This window comes from Lycorma delicatula, chromosome 9 (assembly GCF_047948215.1).
Source record: "Lycorma delicatula isolate Av1 chromosome 9, ASM4794821v1, whole genome shotgun sequence".
Classification (NCBI taxonomy): domain Eukaryota; kingdom Metazoa; phylum Arthropoda; class Insecta; order Hemiptera; family Fulgoridae; genus Lycorma; species Lycorma delicatula.
Window position 1 is genome coordinate 123,565,472 of NC_134463.1, and position 21,415 is coordinate 123,586,886.

At 33.8% G+C, this 21,415-nt stretch overlaps 1 protein-coding gene across 2 annotated transcripts in view; it reads left to right on the plus strand.

The window, feature by feature from the left end:
* The window catches only part of LOC142330086 (uncharacterized), a 387,582-nt gene that overhangs the window by 345,154 nt on the left and 21,013 nt on the right, over positions 1-21,415 (plus strand). For both annotated transcript variants that reach the window (XM_075375142.1, XM_075375141.1), the window contains exon 3: positions 8,259-8,376. In XM_075375142.1, coding sequence (XP_075231257.1) covers positions 8,259-8,376 — 118 coding nt within the window. The remainder of the gene's footprint in view (positions 1-8,258; positions 8,377-21,415) is intronic.

The following is a 21,415-nucleotide window of genomic DNA, read 5'->3' on the forward strand; positions in this document are numbered from 1 at the left end:
AGGTCATCTTTTTGCCCTCAAACTGATCACATTCCACAACGCTCAGTCCGGCCTCGTGAGATGCCCCGAGGGATATCTGCACGGGTAATTTCGCCGCAGTCAAGTTTGCCTTCAAAGAAAACATCAGATACCTAACGCTACCACGAAGCCTTCGGAACTAAGCTACAAGCCTACACGCGGAAGATCGAAGACCCCGCGCCTATCACTACTACTAATAAGCCCCAGACTGTACGTATCAGCAGTACATACAAATGCAACAAGTACGACACGACAGCAAACGCAGCAAATTCAGCCCAAATTGCCACAACGAAATATCCATAAATTAAGCGATTGGAGTGCACCCAGCATAACTAAAGTCCCATAGGACTTCAGGTCTGGTCCTTCGAGAGCTGTGTCCCTTATGTTCAACAAAATTTTAGAATGAAAGTAATACGATAAAATTAAGTTATTCTCGGTGAAAATTGGTAGCATATGAAACGATGCCGTGCCTGAGCGGAGATTGAACCCAGGACCTACGCACGAAATGCTGAGACGCTATCTTCTCAGCCACGGAGTTCGGATAAATATCGATCGGTTAACAATGATTATAATCATTATTATTATTAATAAAATTATTGGTAAAATAGTGTTTTTGTTGGTTTGGCTGCAATTGCCAAAAATATCAAAATGTTCAGGAAAAATAATTTGAATTCGGTTTCATCCTCTTGATCGTTTTTATTAAAAAATCCCATTTTTTCGAAAGTCAAAAGGTTCCTGTATCGTCTACGTTGTTACTAGATAAGTTTTATTTCGTTCTTGAAACTTAAAGTTTAAAAAATTGATTTTTTATGTTCGCATCCCGTTCAGAACCCTTGTTTTTCTAGGCTTAAAAGTCGATTTATTGGAGTAATTATTTACTTTACCGGATTCGGTGAAATTTTATTCAGTACAGCTATAAAAAAAATTATAGTTTACTAAAAAAAAAATGAGTATCGGTTGCCCCCTTGTCCGACAGACCATGAAAAAACAGGTGAAAACTGGGATGTGGGCTGATATTTTAATATTTGTGCCAAATTACAACATACTTAAAAGATAGGTTTTTAAGATATGAGGTACACACTGTTCTAATGTTGAATATCCTCCATCCTAAATCGGGGATTAATTTAAAACCTAGCATTTATAAATAGTAAATAATATTAACTTATTAAATATCAATTTTCTTCGACCGCTACGCGAAAAGTTAAAAATTACAGATGACGAAAACTACTTCTTCCTCTTTTTTAATTTTGTCCAAAATTTAATCCCAACAGTGCCCCCTATACAGAAGGTTTTTGGGCAATATTCAAAGTATTTATGTTGAGCCTAATTCGGAGATATTAATCAAAATACAGGCCGATACAAGTATGTACGAATGTTCATCTTCCGGAAATTTCTTTAACATTTTTATTTTTTGGATTTAGGATGTTTTAAAATTGGCATTTGCAAAAATTCCGATACCCAAAATTTTGAGAGATAAATTTACCTTCCCTTTAAAGCTATAGTACTAGAACAGCAATAGAGTATAGAGAAAGGAAAAATGCAATATCGCTTTGGAAAATTATGCAAATACTATCTAACTGTAGAATTAAACATGTGCATAGATATATATATATATATATATATATATATATATATATATATATATATATATATATTTCTTTTTCTTTAAGTAAATCTGTACTACATCGTCAGTTTAGCCTTCTTATAGGTTTGTCAAAATTTGAAATAAACGTCATTGACAAAATAATATTCATTGATTATTATGAATGATCGTTTTCGGGTAGATTTCATAAGAATGCTACCGATTGTAATGGGTAGCATGATTCGACTTCCGGAAAATTTAGACATATCTTCGCGTTTCACATCCCACAGACCCCAAAACCACCATCAGCTGCTCAAAAGTTTATATATACATTTATATATATAATCTATATATATATTTCACTTTCTTGTGGACACGATAACTGCCGTAATTTTGCGCCAATCACTTTCAAATTATTCCTTAAAAATAACTCGTCCCAAAATCTCGGTCGAGTTCGTTAACAGCCAAACTCAGACCATGGAGGTGGAAATGCGGCGGGGGGGGGGGGCTTTTTCGAAAAAAACAAAATATCGGTATAACTTTCTCATTAAATAAAATATTGAATTTGTTTAAAGTTCCTACTATTTTTTTGGATAAGAGCCTAAAACTTAGCTAAATAAAATTTTTTGATATCACCAACCATTGGCCCAGGGAGCGGAAAAAATGGGGTTTTGAAGACAAAAAAGAATCATACCTCTCGTAATAGGCAAAGTATCATCAAATGGGTTTAAAACGGTCGTTACTCGTATAAATATTACTTAAAACTTTTGTCTGAAACAGTTATTGATATGACCAACTCTTACGCAAGGGATGACCAAAATGTTGCTGGAATTGTAAGATGAGGTTTGTCGTACGCTAAACACGTGAAACTTTTTTCACATGCAACCGTTGTCGTATCGAGTAAATTTGAATTTTTTCTTAACTTTAAGGTGGAAATCTTTTTTATCTCCTACTTCGCACCGGTGAAATCTACTTCCGCCTTCCGGCGTGCCGAAAGGGATTTTTTTTTTACACTTGCATCGGTTTACCTGTAAATAATCATACTATTTTCATTTTAAATATTTATATCCCGCCTGACTGATCTAGCGGTTAAGTCGTCGCAAATCGGTTAATATCTGAATTTCGAAGTCGAACTTTCTGTGGTTCAAATCTTAGCAAAAATTACGTTACTTTTATACGAATTTGAATACTAGACTGTGGATACCGGTGTACTCTGGTATTTGGGATTCAATTAACCACATGACTCGGGTACGGTCAGCCTGAATTTGTACAAGATTACATCTCATTTACATGTCATATATATTTTCCTCATCACACCGGTGGAGGGGGGGGATTGCTTATTGTTCATTAGTTGTACAAATTGCAACGTACACATTAGGAGAAAAAAAAAAATTGTATTCGTACGATAACCGAATGTTTCGTACAGATATATACCGATCCATAAGTTTAAACAGGACGGAACAGGTTTTTTTTTATAGATCATTTACAGTATACTTACCGATCGTTCAGATGTAAATCGATACAACTATCTATTTAGAACCATCTAGTGTAATTTCACGCGACTATGATTTCCACGGCTCTTGAATTTATCCACCCGTTAAATTTTTATCGGTTACGGCCACCTTAAGGGAACTGTTTTCAAGAATTACCCTCTCGCTTGAAAGATGAATCGAAAGAAATATTGAAGTGTAATGTTAGTGTTAATCTAAGGAATATGAAGAAACGAGTGGACACCAGTATCGACGACTGAGGTGGACATTTTTGACATTTATTTTGACACTTAAGCGGAAAAAAAAATTAACAGCGCTTAGTTTCCGGAGTTATATAATAAAATTACTGTTCTCATTAAACAAATATTTTTTTGTTTTGCATGTGCGTTCCATGATTTTACGAATATTCTGTATTTCCAGCAAAAATAAACCGGTTTTTTTTTAAAAGTTTCTTGTAAGTTTATTATTCATTCTATTTGCGTTGTGTTACTGTGTTATGGAGTATCTACTGATTATTAAACGAAAAAACATTTATTAAATTTACGAATATTACGTAAAATGTATCGCTTATAAATAAATTTATAAAAAAAAAGAAAAAAACGCTTTAAAAAGAAGCGATAAATAAAATTTTTATCAATTTGCACCGACGAGCTATATCAAAGTTTCTGAAATCAGACTTTACATACGTCGTACAAATTGATTGCTTATTGTAAACTAGAAGTTATACCTTCACATTTTCATTTATTATTTCCTTATTTTGTAATAATATATTTTATACAATTTGTATTTATTACACTTTACTGTTTGATCTTCTGTATTTTTGTCGATAAATAATATCTGGCATTATAATAACACTCTTGATTTTACACCCGTGTAAAACCCAGTGATTTTTTTAAAAAATATTCCGTATTCATCCTTCGGCCAACTGCCCTGAAATAGATCTCTTGTACGTTTCCGTTCTCCTCTATTTCCGGCTAAAGTTGCTAAAAATTCCTGATAGATCGTCTACAGGTTTTAATCTTTTCTTTGGTTCTCATATCTATTCTTCTAGCAGTCTTTTAATCAGTCTTCTTCCTTTTTCTGATTAAGCTTCTATTATCGTACACTCTCTTCATTAATTCTTCATTTTTCACTCTTTTTGTTCGTTTTCCCATTTCTTCCATACTTACATTTTAAACGCCTCCGGCATATTTTCTCTTTATTTATTAGTTTACTAAATTTCACCGACTAAATTTCACTTCAATAGACGATTTTAACCGTTAATTTCATCTTACTACACGATAACTGTTTTTTTTCTATTAAATGCTTCCACCCCCATCGATATACGAGTTTTTAATTCATTTTTCCTTTTAGAATATTTTTTCATACTTCTAAATACCTGAACCGCTATGTTTGTTTTTTTTTTTGTGTAGACATTCTTCGACTTATTACTTGTTATCTTTATTTTTTTCCATTAATCTTCATTCCGTATTATTTTGTCGTAATCTCGTCTAATTTTAAAATTTTCTTTAAACATCCTTCACATCATCTTCTAAAACGTCATCCGCTTAAATTACACAATTTATTTTCCTACCTTTATTCTTTTATTCTTTCCTAGGGTTTTATTGATCAAATCTTCGACGTTTACATTAAACAAGGTCAAGGTCAGAGATAGGCAGTACCCTTGCTTTCCTTCTCCTTCTCCTAGATTAAATCTCGTAATTTGAGGATCCTTTATTTTGATAGCCTGTTTTTTTGTTCGGGTAAAATTGTTTAATCTTTCATTTTTTTCAATTTTTTGTCTTCCTTTTAAATATTTTCATTATAGTTTTCCCATCGACACATTCTCTAATTACCTAATAACCAAACCTTCCTCACACTCAACGTCAAATTGAGCATTTTTTCAGCAACGATTTTACGATTATATTTCAGTTAGATAGTTAAAAAAAAACTATTTTTTGTATTTGGGAGAATGAAATAATACCGTGCTCGAGCGTTGTGTCACTATTAGAATGAAGCGAGTTAGTAGATTTAGAACTCGTCAATAGATATACGGAGTGTTCCGGGACGTATTCCCCGAACTTCAGGTACTGATTCTGAATACCAAAATGGGCAAAAAGGTTCATACCGATGGAAGTCCTATTTTTATATTTTGGACGCCATTTTGTGAATTTCAACAAAAAAATTATTTCTCAAGAACGATTAACCCTTCTTTAATTAAATTTGGCAAATCTAAGACAAGATTAAAAAAAATTTGATAACGTCATCTTCAAAAAATTCAAAATGGCGGCCATATTCATTTTTTAATCGTCAATATTTTCGTAATTGTTTAATCAATTTTTTCTTTTACAAAATTTGTTAAGCGTTTTATTTTGAACAAAATGGCATCTCATTTGTAAACGTCCGTTGACAAACAATCGAGTTATTGCAGAATGATAATTTTTTACCTGTTAAAATTATTAGTAATAGTAAATTAATAAAAATTATCACCTTGCATTACTTTTTATTTTTTTTTAATTTGTTGTTTGTGGGCGAAAAACGTTTTGGCGTTATCATAGCCCGGAATTTTATTAATAAAAGGGTAAATAACTCAAAAATAATAAAGTTTATAAGGTGTAAATATATTATTAATCATATAATAAACATTTATTACAAAACAAGCCAAGACGGCAAAATAAAACTGAATACTAATACCACAGACAAAGTCGATAAAATATAAAAGTTAAAATAATCGAATAAAGAAACTATATAAAACTTACCTAATTCCGATGGGTTATGCAAAAGTCCCCTCTTCGGATAGCAAGATTAAATACATAGAACCAAAAAACCAAAATTGAAAGTAAAGGTTAAAATTAATAAAAAACTCAGACATATATGAACTCAACATATATGAAAATATTAAACTTTTTGCGGTAACCCGGTACTATGCAAAAAGAGAAACATCAGTTCGAAAATTCCGCTATTATTTCACAAGATATCACTGATGGTTCTGGGTAGATTAAACTGACGACGCAACGCCGCATAACATATGCAGTCCACGAGAATGTGGTGCACAGTCATGCGGCAGTTGCATCGTGTGCATAGGCGCGGGGCTTCTCCTGACATTAGGTATTCGTGTGTACCCACCGGGTTGGTCTAGTGGTTAACGCGTCTTCCCAAATCAGCTGATTTGGAAGTCGAGAGTTATAGCGTTCAAGTCCTACCAAAGCCAGTTATTTTTACACGGATTTGAATACTACATCGTGGATACCGGTGTTCTTTGGCGGTCGGGTTTCAATTAACCATACATCTCAGGAATAGTCGAACTGAGAATGTACAAGACTACACTTCATTTACACTCATACATATCATCTTCATTCATCCTCTGAAGAATTATTTAAACGGTAGTTACCGGAGGCTAAACAGAAAGAAAAAAAAAGGTATTCGTGTGTGATCCTCGTATGTCCTAACCGTAACCGGCAGAGGACCACTTCCTCACGACGAAATTTTCTGCAAAAGGAGCCCCATGACAACACTGAATCTTTAATCCGTCGGAGTTTATTATCGACGGTAGTCGCCCAGTCACTTTGCCACCATGCTCTCAGTGATTGTTTTATACGATTGATAAAATCAAAGGTAGTAACTCGGGTGGTGAAAGGAGGTTGAATACACGCTTCTTTGGCAGCATAATCTGCTCTTTCGTTACCTAGAATCTCCACGCGGCTAGGAATCCAGCAAAAAACTTAGCTCTGTGTTGCGATTACCTAACTCGGCGATCGCATCATAAACGTCAATGACGACAGGATATTTGGAATAAAAGTTTTCTAACGCCTGGAGAGCACTACACGAGTCACTTCAAATAAGAATGTTTCTATATTTACAGCTAACGATATTTAGAGCCCTATTTATAACGAGTAGTTCTGCGGCGAACACACTCGTAACACCGGGTCAAACATATAAAGGGATTGAGGACAAAATGTTCCAAACTTTTAGATATGATGCGGGTCCTTAGTTAACACCAGTGGGGAGCCGATCGGTTATGTATGTTACGTTTTTACTATTCCCTTGTTCGTTCCCGTTTAGATTACGGTTGTGTCGCCTACTCTTCAGCTCGTCAAACCGTGCTTAAAATTCTGGACGGTATACATCATGCTTTTCTTCGGCTTGCCGCAGGTGCGTTTAGATCAAGCCCTATCGCAAGCTTACTTGTAGACTGTGGCGAGCCATCGCTTTGGTATAGACGAGATCGGCTTTTGTTATCTTATTTTGCCCGTCTCAAAGGACAGCCAAATCACCCGGCTTTTGACCCGGTTCTTAGGAATTCTAATTTAAGGAAGTATGAGGAGCGTCCACGCTGTACAGCGCCTGTGGGTTTCTATATCCGGCGTCTGCTGCACCATATAAATGTTGACACTCCCTCGTTCTTTCCATCATGTCCGTGCCCATATCCTCCGTGGAGAATAAACCTTGTAAATTTTACATTTGACCTTACAACATAAGATAAACGATCGACAACACCTACTGTTTTTCGGCAAATATTTCAGTATATTCTCACCAAAACGAACCCTGATGCGGTGATATACACTGATGGGTCAAAACAAGACGGTACCGTTGGTTGTGCTTTTGTTATCGATGACAGGACTTATATGTTTGGCCTACCTTGTATTGCGGTGTGCAGTCGTACTGCCAGATTAATTGTTTGCAATAACTCGATATTTGTCAACGGAATTTTGCAAATGAGGTGTCATTTTGTTGAAAGTAAATACTTAATAAATTTTGTAAAGTAAAAATTTGATTAAACAAATAATTACAAAAATATTAACGATTAAAAAATGAATATGGCCGCCATTTTTAATTTTTTGAAGTGACGTTATCAAATGTTTTTATCTTGTCTTAGATTTGCCAAATTTAATTAAAATAGGGTTAACCGTTCTTGAGAAATAATTTTTTTGTTGAAATTCACAAAACGGCGTCCAAAAGGAAAAAATATCAAAACAGGACTTCCATCGGTATGAACCTTTTTGCTCTTTGGTGTCCTGAATCAGTACTTGAAGTTTGGTGAATACGCTTCGCAACACTATATATATAAAACTCAATTTGTGTGATTAGATTCTGATAATATATATGTATATATACGTTAAGTTTCAAAATTAGCTTATCATCTTATATTTACTGTATTTTTTTTTTTTTTTTTTTTTTTATTTATTTAGGTTGTATGCGGTATTTCGCTGGTAATAATGGGTGCGGTCGCCTGCATCGAAGATAGGGCAGCTGTCACGAAATTGGGACTGGGTGTTCCTGCCGGATTTGCTACTGTATTAGCGGCCGGTAAGTTGATGTAGCGTAATTATTTTGTTTTTATATAGAAAATGAAATGTTTTTATCGTATAATATTAATTAATATGTTTTTTCTTTAATTAAAAATGTAATATATGTGTAAGTATGGATTGTGCTTCAAATAATATTTCTTGCGATTATTTTTTTATTTTTCTACTATTTATTTGATAAATATTTTCCATTACTTTCTATTCTGGGTTAATCTTTCAATCCGAACATTCTCGATTAACTGCTTAATGCATTCTAATATTTGTTAATCTTTTATTTTTTACGATTATTTGACTGCTGTATTAATGATCTAAAAGATTTAAAAATATGATAAACTCTTTTTTTTGCTACAAAACCGGGTTCTTTTTTTACGAAATCTCTTTTTCAGATCTTCTAAAATATTTTTACTTGACTTAATTATTAACATTATATTTTTTTTAAATTGCCCTGTTGTATGACATTTTAAAAGCTTTTCTAACTTCCTCTTTGACTATATTTCAATGCATTTCGTAAAAATTTTTATTTGATAGCTATATCTATCCAAGCAGAAAAAATAAACGTTTTAAATTATTCTCTGACGATTTTTATTTTATTTTATTGAAAAACAAAAAAAGAATGAATCGGTTTTAATTGTATTTATTAAGCAGCAGTGGAAAGATTCGGTTCGAAAATAAATTTGGTTATAACAAAGGTAATAAAAGTTTACAGTTACGAGGATAATGAACAATTAAATTCTATAACGGGAGAATATAATACGCAAGACTTTTAAGAATTTTTGTTTGCAGAAAAAAAATGATAAAAAATAGACTAAATAGAACTGAAAAATAAACTGGCAAACGAGGAAAACTTTCATGAGAAAGTCTGCTTGAATTTAATACAAATCTAAAAATTAGAAAGATGTTTTTAAAGGTATTTGTGTGAAATGTAGTACTTATAGAAAAGAAATATACGTACATAAATATGGTTTCGGTAGAAAACATAGAAACATAACCTTTGGGAAAATATTAATGTTTTTTTTTAAATTTGGCATCTGTGATTAGGATGTAAAGTTAGATGGGTGGTTAAAGTACGAAAATGAAGATGTAAATAAGAAAACGATAGAAAAGAAATTTTTTGCTAGAATCTTATAAATAGTCCAGGGAAATAAGACGAAGATTAAAACGTCCAGATTAGTTAATTTGATAATATAGGAATGCTTAGAGGGTAAAGACTGTCGACAAATATTATTTGAAATAGACAACCGGTGACATAGTTTGTAGTAAATGTGTTACTGTTAAAAGGTTAGCGCAGAACAGAAAGGAATGAAAAATTGCATGAACCAGTCGACTGACTGATGACAAATGTGTACGTATATTATAATTTTAATTTTTTTTGATAGCTTCTCTGAGCAGAAGTTAATTACCAAAAAGCAGTGGGGAAAGCTGTACTCTAACTGCTTTTTGTATTGCGATTTTCCACATTTAGTTTATTACAGTAACTGATGGTTGTGCCGGTATCGGGAATATTTTTTTCCTGATATCAGTCACATATTCCTTAAAATTTCAAACAGTTTATTCCAGTTTTAATTTTCAGTGGTTCAAACATTAAGTGACTTTACACTCTCCCTCTCTTCATCCTCACTCTCTCTCTATCTCCCCCCCTCTCACTCACTCTCTCTCTCTCTCACTCTCTCTCTCTCTCTCTCTCTCTCTCTCTCTCTCTCTCTCTCTATCTCTCTCTCTCTCACTCTCTCTCTCTCTCTCTCTCTCTCTCTCTCTCTCTCTCTCTCTCTCTCTCTCTCGCGCGCGCGCGCGCGTGTGTGTGTGTGTGTGTGTGTGTGTGTGTGTGTGTGTGTGTGTGTGTGTGTGTGTGTGTGTGTGTGTGTGTGTGTGTGTGTGTGTGTGTGTGTGTGTGTGTGTGTGTGTGTGTGTGTGTGTGTGTGTGTGTGTGTGTGTGTATTTTGGAATCAATGAGAAAAAATCAGAATGAATGACAAAAAATGGTTAAGAATAAACCATCTTGGGTAACCAGCATCAAGTAAGTACTGGTTATGTACCAATCTGAAATACAATAATTATGGATATTATTATTATTGTTTAAAGAAAAAAAAATTAATATATATATATATATATATATATATGAATTTTTTAACGCTTCGAAAGAATAATCTTTCACTTAAGGCAGACAATATTTTTTATTAAAGAAGATATGTGGTTTTGATTATCCAAAATGGCACACGGGTAAAAAATTACTTTACAGATTTCGTAGTGTTTTTTAACCGTTTCTGCCTGTAATCTTTTTATTTTTCAATATTACTTTTACACATCTTTTTAAATTACTTTATATAAAACTATGAATTTGATTAATAGTGGGCGGACGAAGGTTGGGGGTCTATCCGTTCAGCAAGGCAAGCATTATTACCCATGTAATAAATATATATTTACGAGGTATAATTTCAAAACCGTTTACGTGGCGTTCATTCTGAAATTTCTGATTCCTTATTCAGAAAACTGCAGATGTAAATTCTGAAATAAACTCTATACTAATATTAACAAACATATATATGTTTTGCGCTAATGGTAAACCGGATTTCGATGTTATCGAATAAAATATCTGTTAGTTCGAAAAATCATGATATTCGGATAAAAATTTAATGAAATTTTACTGAAGTATTGATTATTGTTTAATGAAATTAGAAAATAAAAACTTATATTTCTGCGTTTTTTAAATTTTGTATATATTTATAGACGAAGCCTACAAAAAGTACTAAAAACCTAAGTTTTTTCAGAACGGTTATATTTTTACGTTAGCAGAAAAGACTTCTGATTATGATGGTCATTTTTTTTATCGCGCCATTTATTAATTTATTTTTGTTTTTTGGAAAGATAAGAGTGATTATTCATACCAAAAACGTCATCTTTAGTGACGTGCACATTAACTCTGTTTAGTTACAACCGTAAATTTAGAATGTAAAGGTTAGATGTCATTGTAAATTTACAACGGTATTCGTGAATATGCTACGATTAAATGTACATGTTAACGTATGTTGAAATACTCAATTTAAAGTTGTCAGTATACGACATATCGGTTATAAAATAGTGAGAAAGAACACCGAACAACTAAACCTAAATTTTCATAGGAGAGATATAACACTCCCCACTTTTGCAATCCACAGCTCTTTGACGGATTAAAAATAATTATTGATATTAATTAAGCCATTTATAACAAAAATTTAAGTCTGTGTGTTTGTCAATCCTTTCCTGGTTAAGCAGAATTGAGGTTCTCTCACTGGTACATATGCGCGCGCGAAAACACACAAACAAACATAATTTTTTTTTTAGGATTTTGTTTACCGGATTTCAGCTTTTCTTTGTCTACCCATGTCATATTATATAATGAGACTCCTAAATGTAACTGTGCATGTAAATGAAAGCATCTGAATCTTAATCAATAAAATATGATTTAACTTGTTACTTCCTTGTACGAAGTAAAGGAAGTTTTGTGATCGCGAAAAATTTCGGTTTTCAGATTTCAACGGAAATATCCATTTTGACCATCCCTGAATCAATTTTGACTTGTTTCGGCGTAACTCAAAAACGATTAGCCTAGGATGTTAAAATATTGGATTTAGGACTGTTGTAACCTCTAGTTGTACACCTCCTCTTTTGATTGCAATCGACTTAACCAAAAGTGTCCAAAAAAGCCCAAAATCCAAAAAATGTAGATTTTGAATGTTTTCTTAACTGCTGTAATAAGCCCTCATTGAGATCTTTTCAACGATATATCATAAGCGGTACTTATTTTCATCGGTTCTAGAGTTGTCGCCAAATAAAATATTAATTAATTAAATATTTGGATTTTCAAGGGGCTTGAACTGAATCATTTGAATGAATCGAATGAATAATATTTTAAAAATAATAGAGTTAAATAAAATATTACATAAATTAAAAATATTTCTGTTTAACAATAATGGGCTTTCCGTGGGGACTGCTTGCGAGGCTAGAGTGGTGAGGTATGCGAGCACCACGTGGGAGGCTAGACCGATCATCACTATAACTGGTAACAAACTAGGTGTTCCTTGGGCGCTGTTTTGGGAGGTGCAATGGGGTGCTCTTATATCTCTGCAAACAATCGCCCGATTTCCAAGATTCAAACGGAATATTTCTTACTTTTGCATACATCAGGTGCACTCTCGATTTAACAGATCACGGTTATTCACAAATATACGAGGTGCGACAATAAAGTAATGAGACTGATTTTTCTTTGCAAGATGGGAAAACCCTGCAGCTTGGGTAGGCACACCATCTTTAACCTTGGTCTATAAGCTACTTCTAGTTCATGCGGCACATTGATGCAACTGCTCAGTCGTGAGTTGTGCTGTAATAAGTGAACACGTGTTTGTGTCTCTCGACACAGAAATGAAACCGCAAAATATTGCGCAACGGTATGCCATTTCTTTTTGCGTTAAATCGGGTGAAAACGCGACGACAACTTACGGTAAGCTTCAGAAGGCTTTTGGAGAGGAGGTTGCCCTCAAGCTCAAGTTTTTCGGAGGCATAAAATTTTTAGTGAAGGCAGAACGAATGTTGAAGATGAAGACCGCAGTGAACGACTATCAACCTCACGGACAGATGTCAACTTGACCAGGGTTCGTGAAATCTTACGATCTGATCGAAGATTATCCGTGAAAATGATCGCAGAAGAACTCAAGATCGATCGAGAAACGGTTCGTTTAATATTAACTGAAGATCTTGGTACGAGAAAGATTTGTGCAAAAATGGTCCCCAAAAATCTCACACAACAACAGCGAGAAACACGGAAAAATGTGGCAGCCGATCTGTTAGAGCAAACGGAAATCAATTCAGATTTTTTGAGCCGTGTTATCACTGGTGATGAAGGTTGGTTTTTTCAATACGATCCAGAGACAAAACGCCAAAGTTCGCGATGGTGCTCAAAGGGATCACCCGGACCAAAAAAAGCTCGGATGTCAAAGTCAAAAGTGAAACGCATGCTTGTGTGCTTCTTCGATTCCAAGGGAATTGTTCGTAAAGAGTGGGCGCCTCCTGGACAAACAGTTAACCGATATTTCTACAAAAAAATTTTAGAAAGACTTCGTAAACGAGTTCTTCGTGTCCGTGCCGGCATTGCTGATAATTGGATTCTGCATCACGATAATGCGCCATCCCATACTGCTCTGTCAGTACAGCAATTTTTAACCTCAAAATAAATTTCAGTACTACCACAGCCACCTTATTCACCAGATATTGCTCCGTGCGACTTTTTTCTATTTCCAAGAGTCAAAATGGCGGTCAAGGGACACCATTTTGAAACAACATAAGATGTCCTAAAAGCTGTGACGAGGGTCTTGGAGGATATTACAGAAGATGAGTTCCAGAAATGTTACCGTCAATGGCAGAAGCGCTGGAATAAGTGTGTGCAATCAGAGGGAACTACTTTGAAGGAGACAACACTAAACATGACTAAAACGGTAAGCAACATTTGTTTTCACATCAGTCTCATTACTTTATTGTCGTACCTCGTATATATATATATATATAAACTTTGTCTGTTTGTTTATCACATCACTCGAGAACCAACCGACCAAATTTGCAGGATACATTCGTGTTATTTCAGGGAAGAAAGGTTTTAAGCCATCGACCAAAGCCCTAGCTCCCTTGAAGGTTGAGATATTAAAAATACTCATTATTTCTTCGCCACCAAGGAGGGTGAAGTTGTTAATGAAAGATTAGAGAAAATATAGATTAATCCTTTTACTTCATTATTATATTTCTACAATCATGGCAAACAATAAGTTATGAATCTTTCGTCGTCGAAGGTCTGAGTACTTTAGTTATCGTAGTTACTATTATTCTATCTTTTGTAATTTAGTTTCTTTTTCAGGTTTCTATAAAGTCTGAATACTTTAACTGTTATCGTCAGTGTTATTCTCACGAACATGAGGATAACGTACAGTACTGGGAGTGCAGGGGGTGCAACCCTCTGGGTAGATGGGAATGACGACCGAAGCAAGTTCTGAGGGTGTCCAGGTCTAAATATTGTAAAATTAAGTCTGTAACATTTAAAACCACTATAACATATTGAAATAAAAATCTTCTTGCGGTTAAAGCCTTTGTGATTTTGTTTTAAATATATGGTTTAAGTTATTTTGAATAGCCAACATATTGTGCACAATTTTTTAATTTTTTTCAGAACGGGCAGACGTAAAATAGGCTTTTTATTATTTTTTTTATTTTTTTATTTGCGATCTGCCAACCTCTTTACGTCGTAAATTACGCAAGTTGTAATTACGAAAAATCACGAAGGATAAAGAGTGACATAAAAATCATTATTTTGGGAATAAACAAATGTAATAATAATAACTTTATAAATATATTCGTAAATGTAAAGAAAAAACTATTTTTAACTAGGTAAAAAGTTGATTTTTTCATAAAAAATGTTCTTCTGCTTCATAGTTTGTAATTAGTAATTCAGTTTAAAACAACTGAAAATGAATATTCATTTTTTAAATGAACAGATTACGGGAGAAATTAGATTGTGAAAATTATTCATTTATTCGTAATGTCTGTCTGATTATTATTCATTCATCAATAAAATCCGTCATTAGAAATCTCATTTAGGTTTATCGTTCCTCTTATTTTATAATAAAAATGTTTGATTTCCTGTCTCTGTACTCTCTTTTCATTATAAGAAGGAGATATCGCATAAACATTGCAGACGACAGCGCTGTGGAACAGCATGCCTAAAAAATATTATTTACTAAACTTACAATTTTTTGTAATTCCTCACAAAATGTTATACTCATTTTACACTTAATCTATTTATTTAAATATAATTAATATAATTCTAATTACTATTATAATTGTATATTAAACTTATAACTTTTTAATTCCTCACAAAATTTTTAATATAACGAAAACAACAATATCCCCCAAACAATAACTCTACCGTATTGTTAAAAATAATTTAATAGGTAAAATATGTAACTTGAACAAAATCTTATCGCTTCGAAACCTTAAGAAAATTGCTTACCCTATTCTCTGTCAGCGTCCGACAAACACTGGATTCCCTCCATTATATCCGATTCTTCATTACTCTCAGAAGTTGGCGTTGACGACGAATCATCTGTAACATTAATTATTAGTTCATCAACCACAACGTCGAGAATATTATCTAAGTCCCACATCTTCTTTTCTTCTTGTGTAACATGTTTCACGCACTGTTTCCACTTATCGGTTGACACCTCGTTTACGCCTTTTTCAAACAGGATTTTAACGCCTTTCATTTTAAATGTATTATTATTTCGGGTAACGTAGCCTTTTACTTGGTTCCACGCTAACTCAATCGGATTAAGGTTACAGCGATAAGGGGGGAGCCTTAACACCGTATGACCTTTCGTTTCAGCTAAATCCTCGATTAAAAATTTATTAAATTTGTCACGATTGTGTTTTACACGTTCAAGGAGTTCTGCTTGTAAACTGTTTTCTCTAAATTGGATGTTTTTTTATCGCAGTTATAAAGCAATTTCTTGTTTCCTGCATGAACTGTATGAAATATTTTCCAGTTTTACATTACGGTACGGAGCATTGTCCATTATAACAATATTATTTTCGGGTAATAACGACAATACTTTTTCAAACCGCTTCCTAAAAATATCTCCGTTCATGTCATCGTGGTAGTCTCCAGATTTTTTGGATTCAAAAATACCCCCAGATTTTTTTGGAGTAATCCCCCTTTAAAAATCCATTTTCATTGCCAATATGTATCACAATTAATCGTTTTCCTTAATTTTTTGGAGGTTGCAGGCCTCTGCTTAATCCTGACAGAAATCCTGTTTTTACCGATGTAACTGTCATACACACCAAATTCTTGAAGTGGTGAAGGCCTCATTTACCCACTTCTCATCCAAATAAAATATATTTTTACCCGTTTTTCTGTAATTTGCTATTTTTTTTTTTTTTTTTTTTGTAAATAATTACGCCGCCAAATTTTATCTCTTCTCGATCAACAATTACACTTTTTTTATTTGTTTTAATAAACTTAAAATCCGTCGACAACAGTAATTTGTATAAACTAGCGCGTCCAGTCTTTAGTAAACTTTTGTCACAGTTTATCACAGCCAATAATTTTTTAAGGATGGTATTTCATTTCGAAAAAAATTATGTACAGTCAATCTTATTACATTTTTGTCAGATTCATCCCGTTTTCCTAGCACAGGTTTTCCACGTTTTCTATTTTTTAACAGTAGTTTCTACCTTTCCTTTCTTATTTCAGTCCGTAATCTATTAATAGTACTAACGGACACACCACTTAATTTGTAAGTTTCACTACTTCCTTTTTAACCAACGTAGGATTTTTCTCCAGAAGTTGATTGAATACGTTTAATTTTTTTTCCACCACTTCGCAAACGGTTTCCTTATCTGTGCTTATTAAAAGATGTTTATGAATTATTATCCGTATCGATAAATTATTCGAATACAGACGCATACAGGCTAATCGCCAAATTTCACAATAATCAGTAATAATCGCGCGGTAATTAAATCTTACAATAATCGAATATACACATACAGTCACGGGTACCAAAAAAAGTACTGAAACGTAGAACTACAATTAAAAGAAGATTAAAAATATCCAGTATGGAATAAGAGAATTTATACTGTTATTCTGAAGTCGGTGATAAACAACGGCGTTTTGTTTTTAAACATCCAGTGGTTACAAGAGCTCGGCGCGTACACTAGCGTGCTGTATGTACACGCACTCGCAGTTTGTATTTCCTAAGAACGAATAGATTATAGATGTATTGACGTAATGATTACAATTTATCTTTTATACTAGTATTGCTGTAATATGATCCTAGCTCCACGACCCAATCCCGTTGCAGGATTTTGGTCAAGTGACACAAGCGGCCTTCTTCATGAAACCAGACGCCATCTTGGAATTTACCCTTTTTCCCTGTAGGAAATTCCCTTTTCCCTCGACCTGTTGGACCGAGAGATTTGAAATTCCACAGGATAGCGGATCTAATTATTTTTTGTTTTCAATATTTATTTTATTTAATTTATATAATATTTCAAAGGTTGTTAGCACTGACGTACAGCTGTCGTAGTCATCTGCTATGACGTGTGACATCAACAGGTTAGGGGAAGGATTATATAAATAAATAATATTTAAAGCGAAAAAAGTAACTAGTCTGGCTAAGTTTCGAACTCACGACAACCGGTTGACTGTATAATGCGGTAACCCGTACCAAAGTTGAATATATCCGTTCGAAAAGAATAATTCGGATCGACGGACTTATATAATGCTAATAATGTATAAACCTTAATAATGTAATCGGTCCGATTTGGGCATAAGCGGTTTTCGCCGGATCTTGACGTTTTGACGCCTAAGAAACCCAAAAAACCGGATGAAGATTTTCCGGATGCGGATGTTAATGTTCGTATGTGCGTGTACGTGTTTGGTGTCGGCCTTTAAATTACCTTATATCTCCGGAACTACAGGACCAATTTTGACCAAACTCGGTCAGATTACTTCTATACATGTGGTATTTGATGCCACTAAATTTTCAACTTAAAAGGTCAAGAGAATGAGGCTGTAGAGCAAAGTCATCCTCAGTATCTCGAGATTTCGCCTAATTAAGGTCGTATTTTTCTTAGGCGCATTTATTAATGATTAAAAAATAATAATCTTGCCAAATCGCACTCCTGCCCGAAAAAATGCTGTTGTAGTCGTTTGCTATGTTGTGACGTCACAGGTGAGCGGTAGAATTAAATAAACGAATAATATTTTAAGTGTAAAAAAGTAACTCTGGCCGGCTGAGTCGAACTCGATCGTCCGGTCGACTCGGTACCTGTTAATGTTCGTATGTACTTGGGTGTTTTCGGTATACAGCTCGCGGCTGTATCAGTCTGCCAACCGTATAAGCGAAATTTGTTCTACGTAAGTTGAAAAATTACATTAATGCCGACCGTCGCCGTTAGTACCGCACCACCCGCGCAAATTAAATACGGTATGTGCGCGTGCTTTAGTTAGAATCATTGAATTAACGAAAAAATATTACGCTTAAGTAAAACGATAAATATTTTTAATTAAGTTATCGTACAACTGTGTTGTCAGCGTTTGTACATTTTAATTAATTTTATCATTGATGTTGTGATCTACGATAAAAAATTTATTTATTTAACCGGACAAATGACTGATGACTTAAAAAACAAAACGGTTAAATGTAGAAAATGTTAAAACTCTATTGCAATTATTATTATTTTTTAGCTCACGTAACCAGTTTTTTTCTGAGTTTACTTATATTTGAATAACTTTGGCTAGAAATAAAAAAATTGAAGATAATCGCTGAAAGAAGCAAAAATGAGCTTACAGATATAGAAGATATTACAAATACAACTATCAGGTTCTACGGTGTTACTGTGTAAAACGGTATTGTTGCTTTTAGTTACTTCATATAATAAATTCCGTTATTTATTTGGTTTAATTGTGGGAAACGTAATTTATTTGACTTTATTCGTTCTCTAGAATTGGTTCTGACAAATATACAAATAGGTCTCTAAAACTAAAACAGATTTTCATTAAATCTCGTTGATTGGATGCTACTAGTATATTAGTTCGAACGCATTGTACGGTCTCAGCGGAATTAAATGTTTGTTAATATCCAAATTACAATCATTAACTGAAAAAAACGCGCGCGCGCGCGCACACACACACTTTTAACAAAGAAAAAACTTGTTGAAAATAAAACTTGCATATTATGGAATCCCAGTGAAATTAGATTTTACATGTATTCTAATAAAAAAAAAAAACCGCATTAGGATATAGAATATGTTTGCTATCTCGTCATAAGCCCGACGGTCGTGGATAGCCATCTCGTTACTGAACTCATTTGGTGCTTACCGGATACGGTAAACATTCCGACCAAGCGATGTCCATTTCACAAAAAATGATATCGTTAATTTTTTTTTTGTCTTCGGTCATTTGATGACCGGTTTGATGCAGCTGTCCAAGATACCCTATCTAGTACTAGTCGTTTCATTTCGGTATACCCCCTACATCCTACATCCGTAACAATTTGTTTTACATATTCCAAACGTTGCCTTCCTGCGCAATTTTTTCCTTCTACCTGTCCCTACAATATTAAAGCCACTATTCCAGGATGCCTTAATATGTGGCTTATAAGTCTGTCTCTTCTTTTAACTATATTTTTCGAAGTGCTTCTTTCTTCATCGATTTGCCGCAACACCTCTTTATTTGTCACTTTATCCACCCGTCTGATTTTTAACGTTCTCCTATAGCACCGCATTTCAAAAGCTTCTAATCTTTTCTTCTCGGGTGGAGTACCCGAGAAGTGAAACTTGGATGATCGGAGTGATTTTTACATACAGTTATCCATCTTCGTTATTTCTATTACATTTCATTACTTTAGTTTTGTTCTTGTTTATTTTCACGCTATAGTTCTTGCGTAGGACTTCATCCATGCCGCCTTCATTGTTCTTTCTAAATCTTTTTTACCCTCTGCTAGGATTACTATATATCAGCAGATCGTAGCATCTTTATCTTTTCACCTTGTACTGTTACTACAGATCTAAATCGTTGTTTAACGTCATTAACTGCTAGTTCTATGTAAAAATTAAAAAGTAACGGGGATAGGGAACATCCTTGTCGGACTCTCTTTCTTATTACGGCTTCTGTTTTATGATCTTCAATTATTACTGTAGCTATTTGGTTCCTGTAATTGTTAGCAATCTTTCTTCTATCTGTATTTGAACCCTAATTTTTTTAAAATCCTGAACATTTTATTCCAGTCTACGTTATCGAATGCCTTTTCTAGGTCTATAAATGCCAAGTATGTTGGTTTGTTTTTCTTTAATCTTCCTTCTACTATTAATCTTAGGCTTAAAATTGCTTCCCTTGTCTCTATACTTTTCCTGAAACTAAATCGGTCTTCTCCTAACACTTCTTTCACTCTCCTCTCAAGTCTTCTGTACAGAATTCTAGTTAAGATTTTTGATGCACGACTAGTTAACTAATTGTTCTGTATTCTTCACATTTATCTGCTCCTGCTTTCTTTGGTATCATGACTATAACACCTTTTTTTTCAAATCTGACGGAACTTCCCTTTTTTCATAAATATTACACACCAGTTTGTATAATCAATCAATCGCTTCCTCACCTGCACTGCGCAGTAATTCTACAGGTATTCCGTCTATTCCAGGAGCCTTTCTGCCATTCAAATCTTTTAATGCTCTCTTAAATTCAGATCTCAGTATGGTTTCTCCCATTTCATCCTCTTCAACTTCCTCTTCTTCCTCTATAACACCATTTTCTAATTCATTTCCTCCTTATAACTCGTTAATTTTAATATTCACTTAAAATACTGGAAACATTTTTAGAAGATAATTCTTGTATTTGTTCTTCTGTACGAATCTAATTTAAGATATAAACACATATTCATATATTCGTTTGAGTGGGTGAAACTTTTACGTATTCAATTTTTTTTTTTTCACAACGCTTCCAAAACAAGGTAAAGAGGACAATTGCTGAGGCGCCTTGGTTAATGCGGAACGATTAAATTCACGAATATCTGGACCTTCTGACTGTTAGTGAGGTTGTAAGATAATCGCCAGGTTGTGAGGTTGTTTAGAAAATCGCGTCAACCACTTACGATCAATCTGCTTGATATCGGCGAGAATGTACGAAGGTTGGAACTTAGGGATTTAGGGACTACTGAATGACAATTTGTCATTAAATAATAATATCACTAAATCTAGTTATTATCGCCAAATCTAGTGATGTTATTTTTGTATACTTCTTAATTTTTTTGCCGATACCTACAAGTTATTATTTCGTTCTTGTCAATTTTTACATTGTTCTGTGTCTATCGACTCGCTACCGCTAAATTATTTGTTTCTTTTTATCGACTATTTATTTGTTTATTGGATTTTAATTGTTAATATTTTGCTTTTATGGACTACGAAGCGTCGGCAGAAATATTTTTTTCTAATGAACTTTAAGTTTACTGCTTACTGATAACTATTAT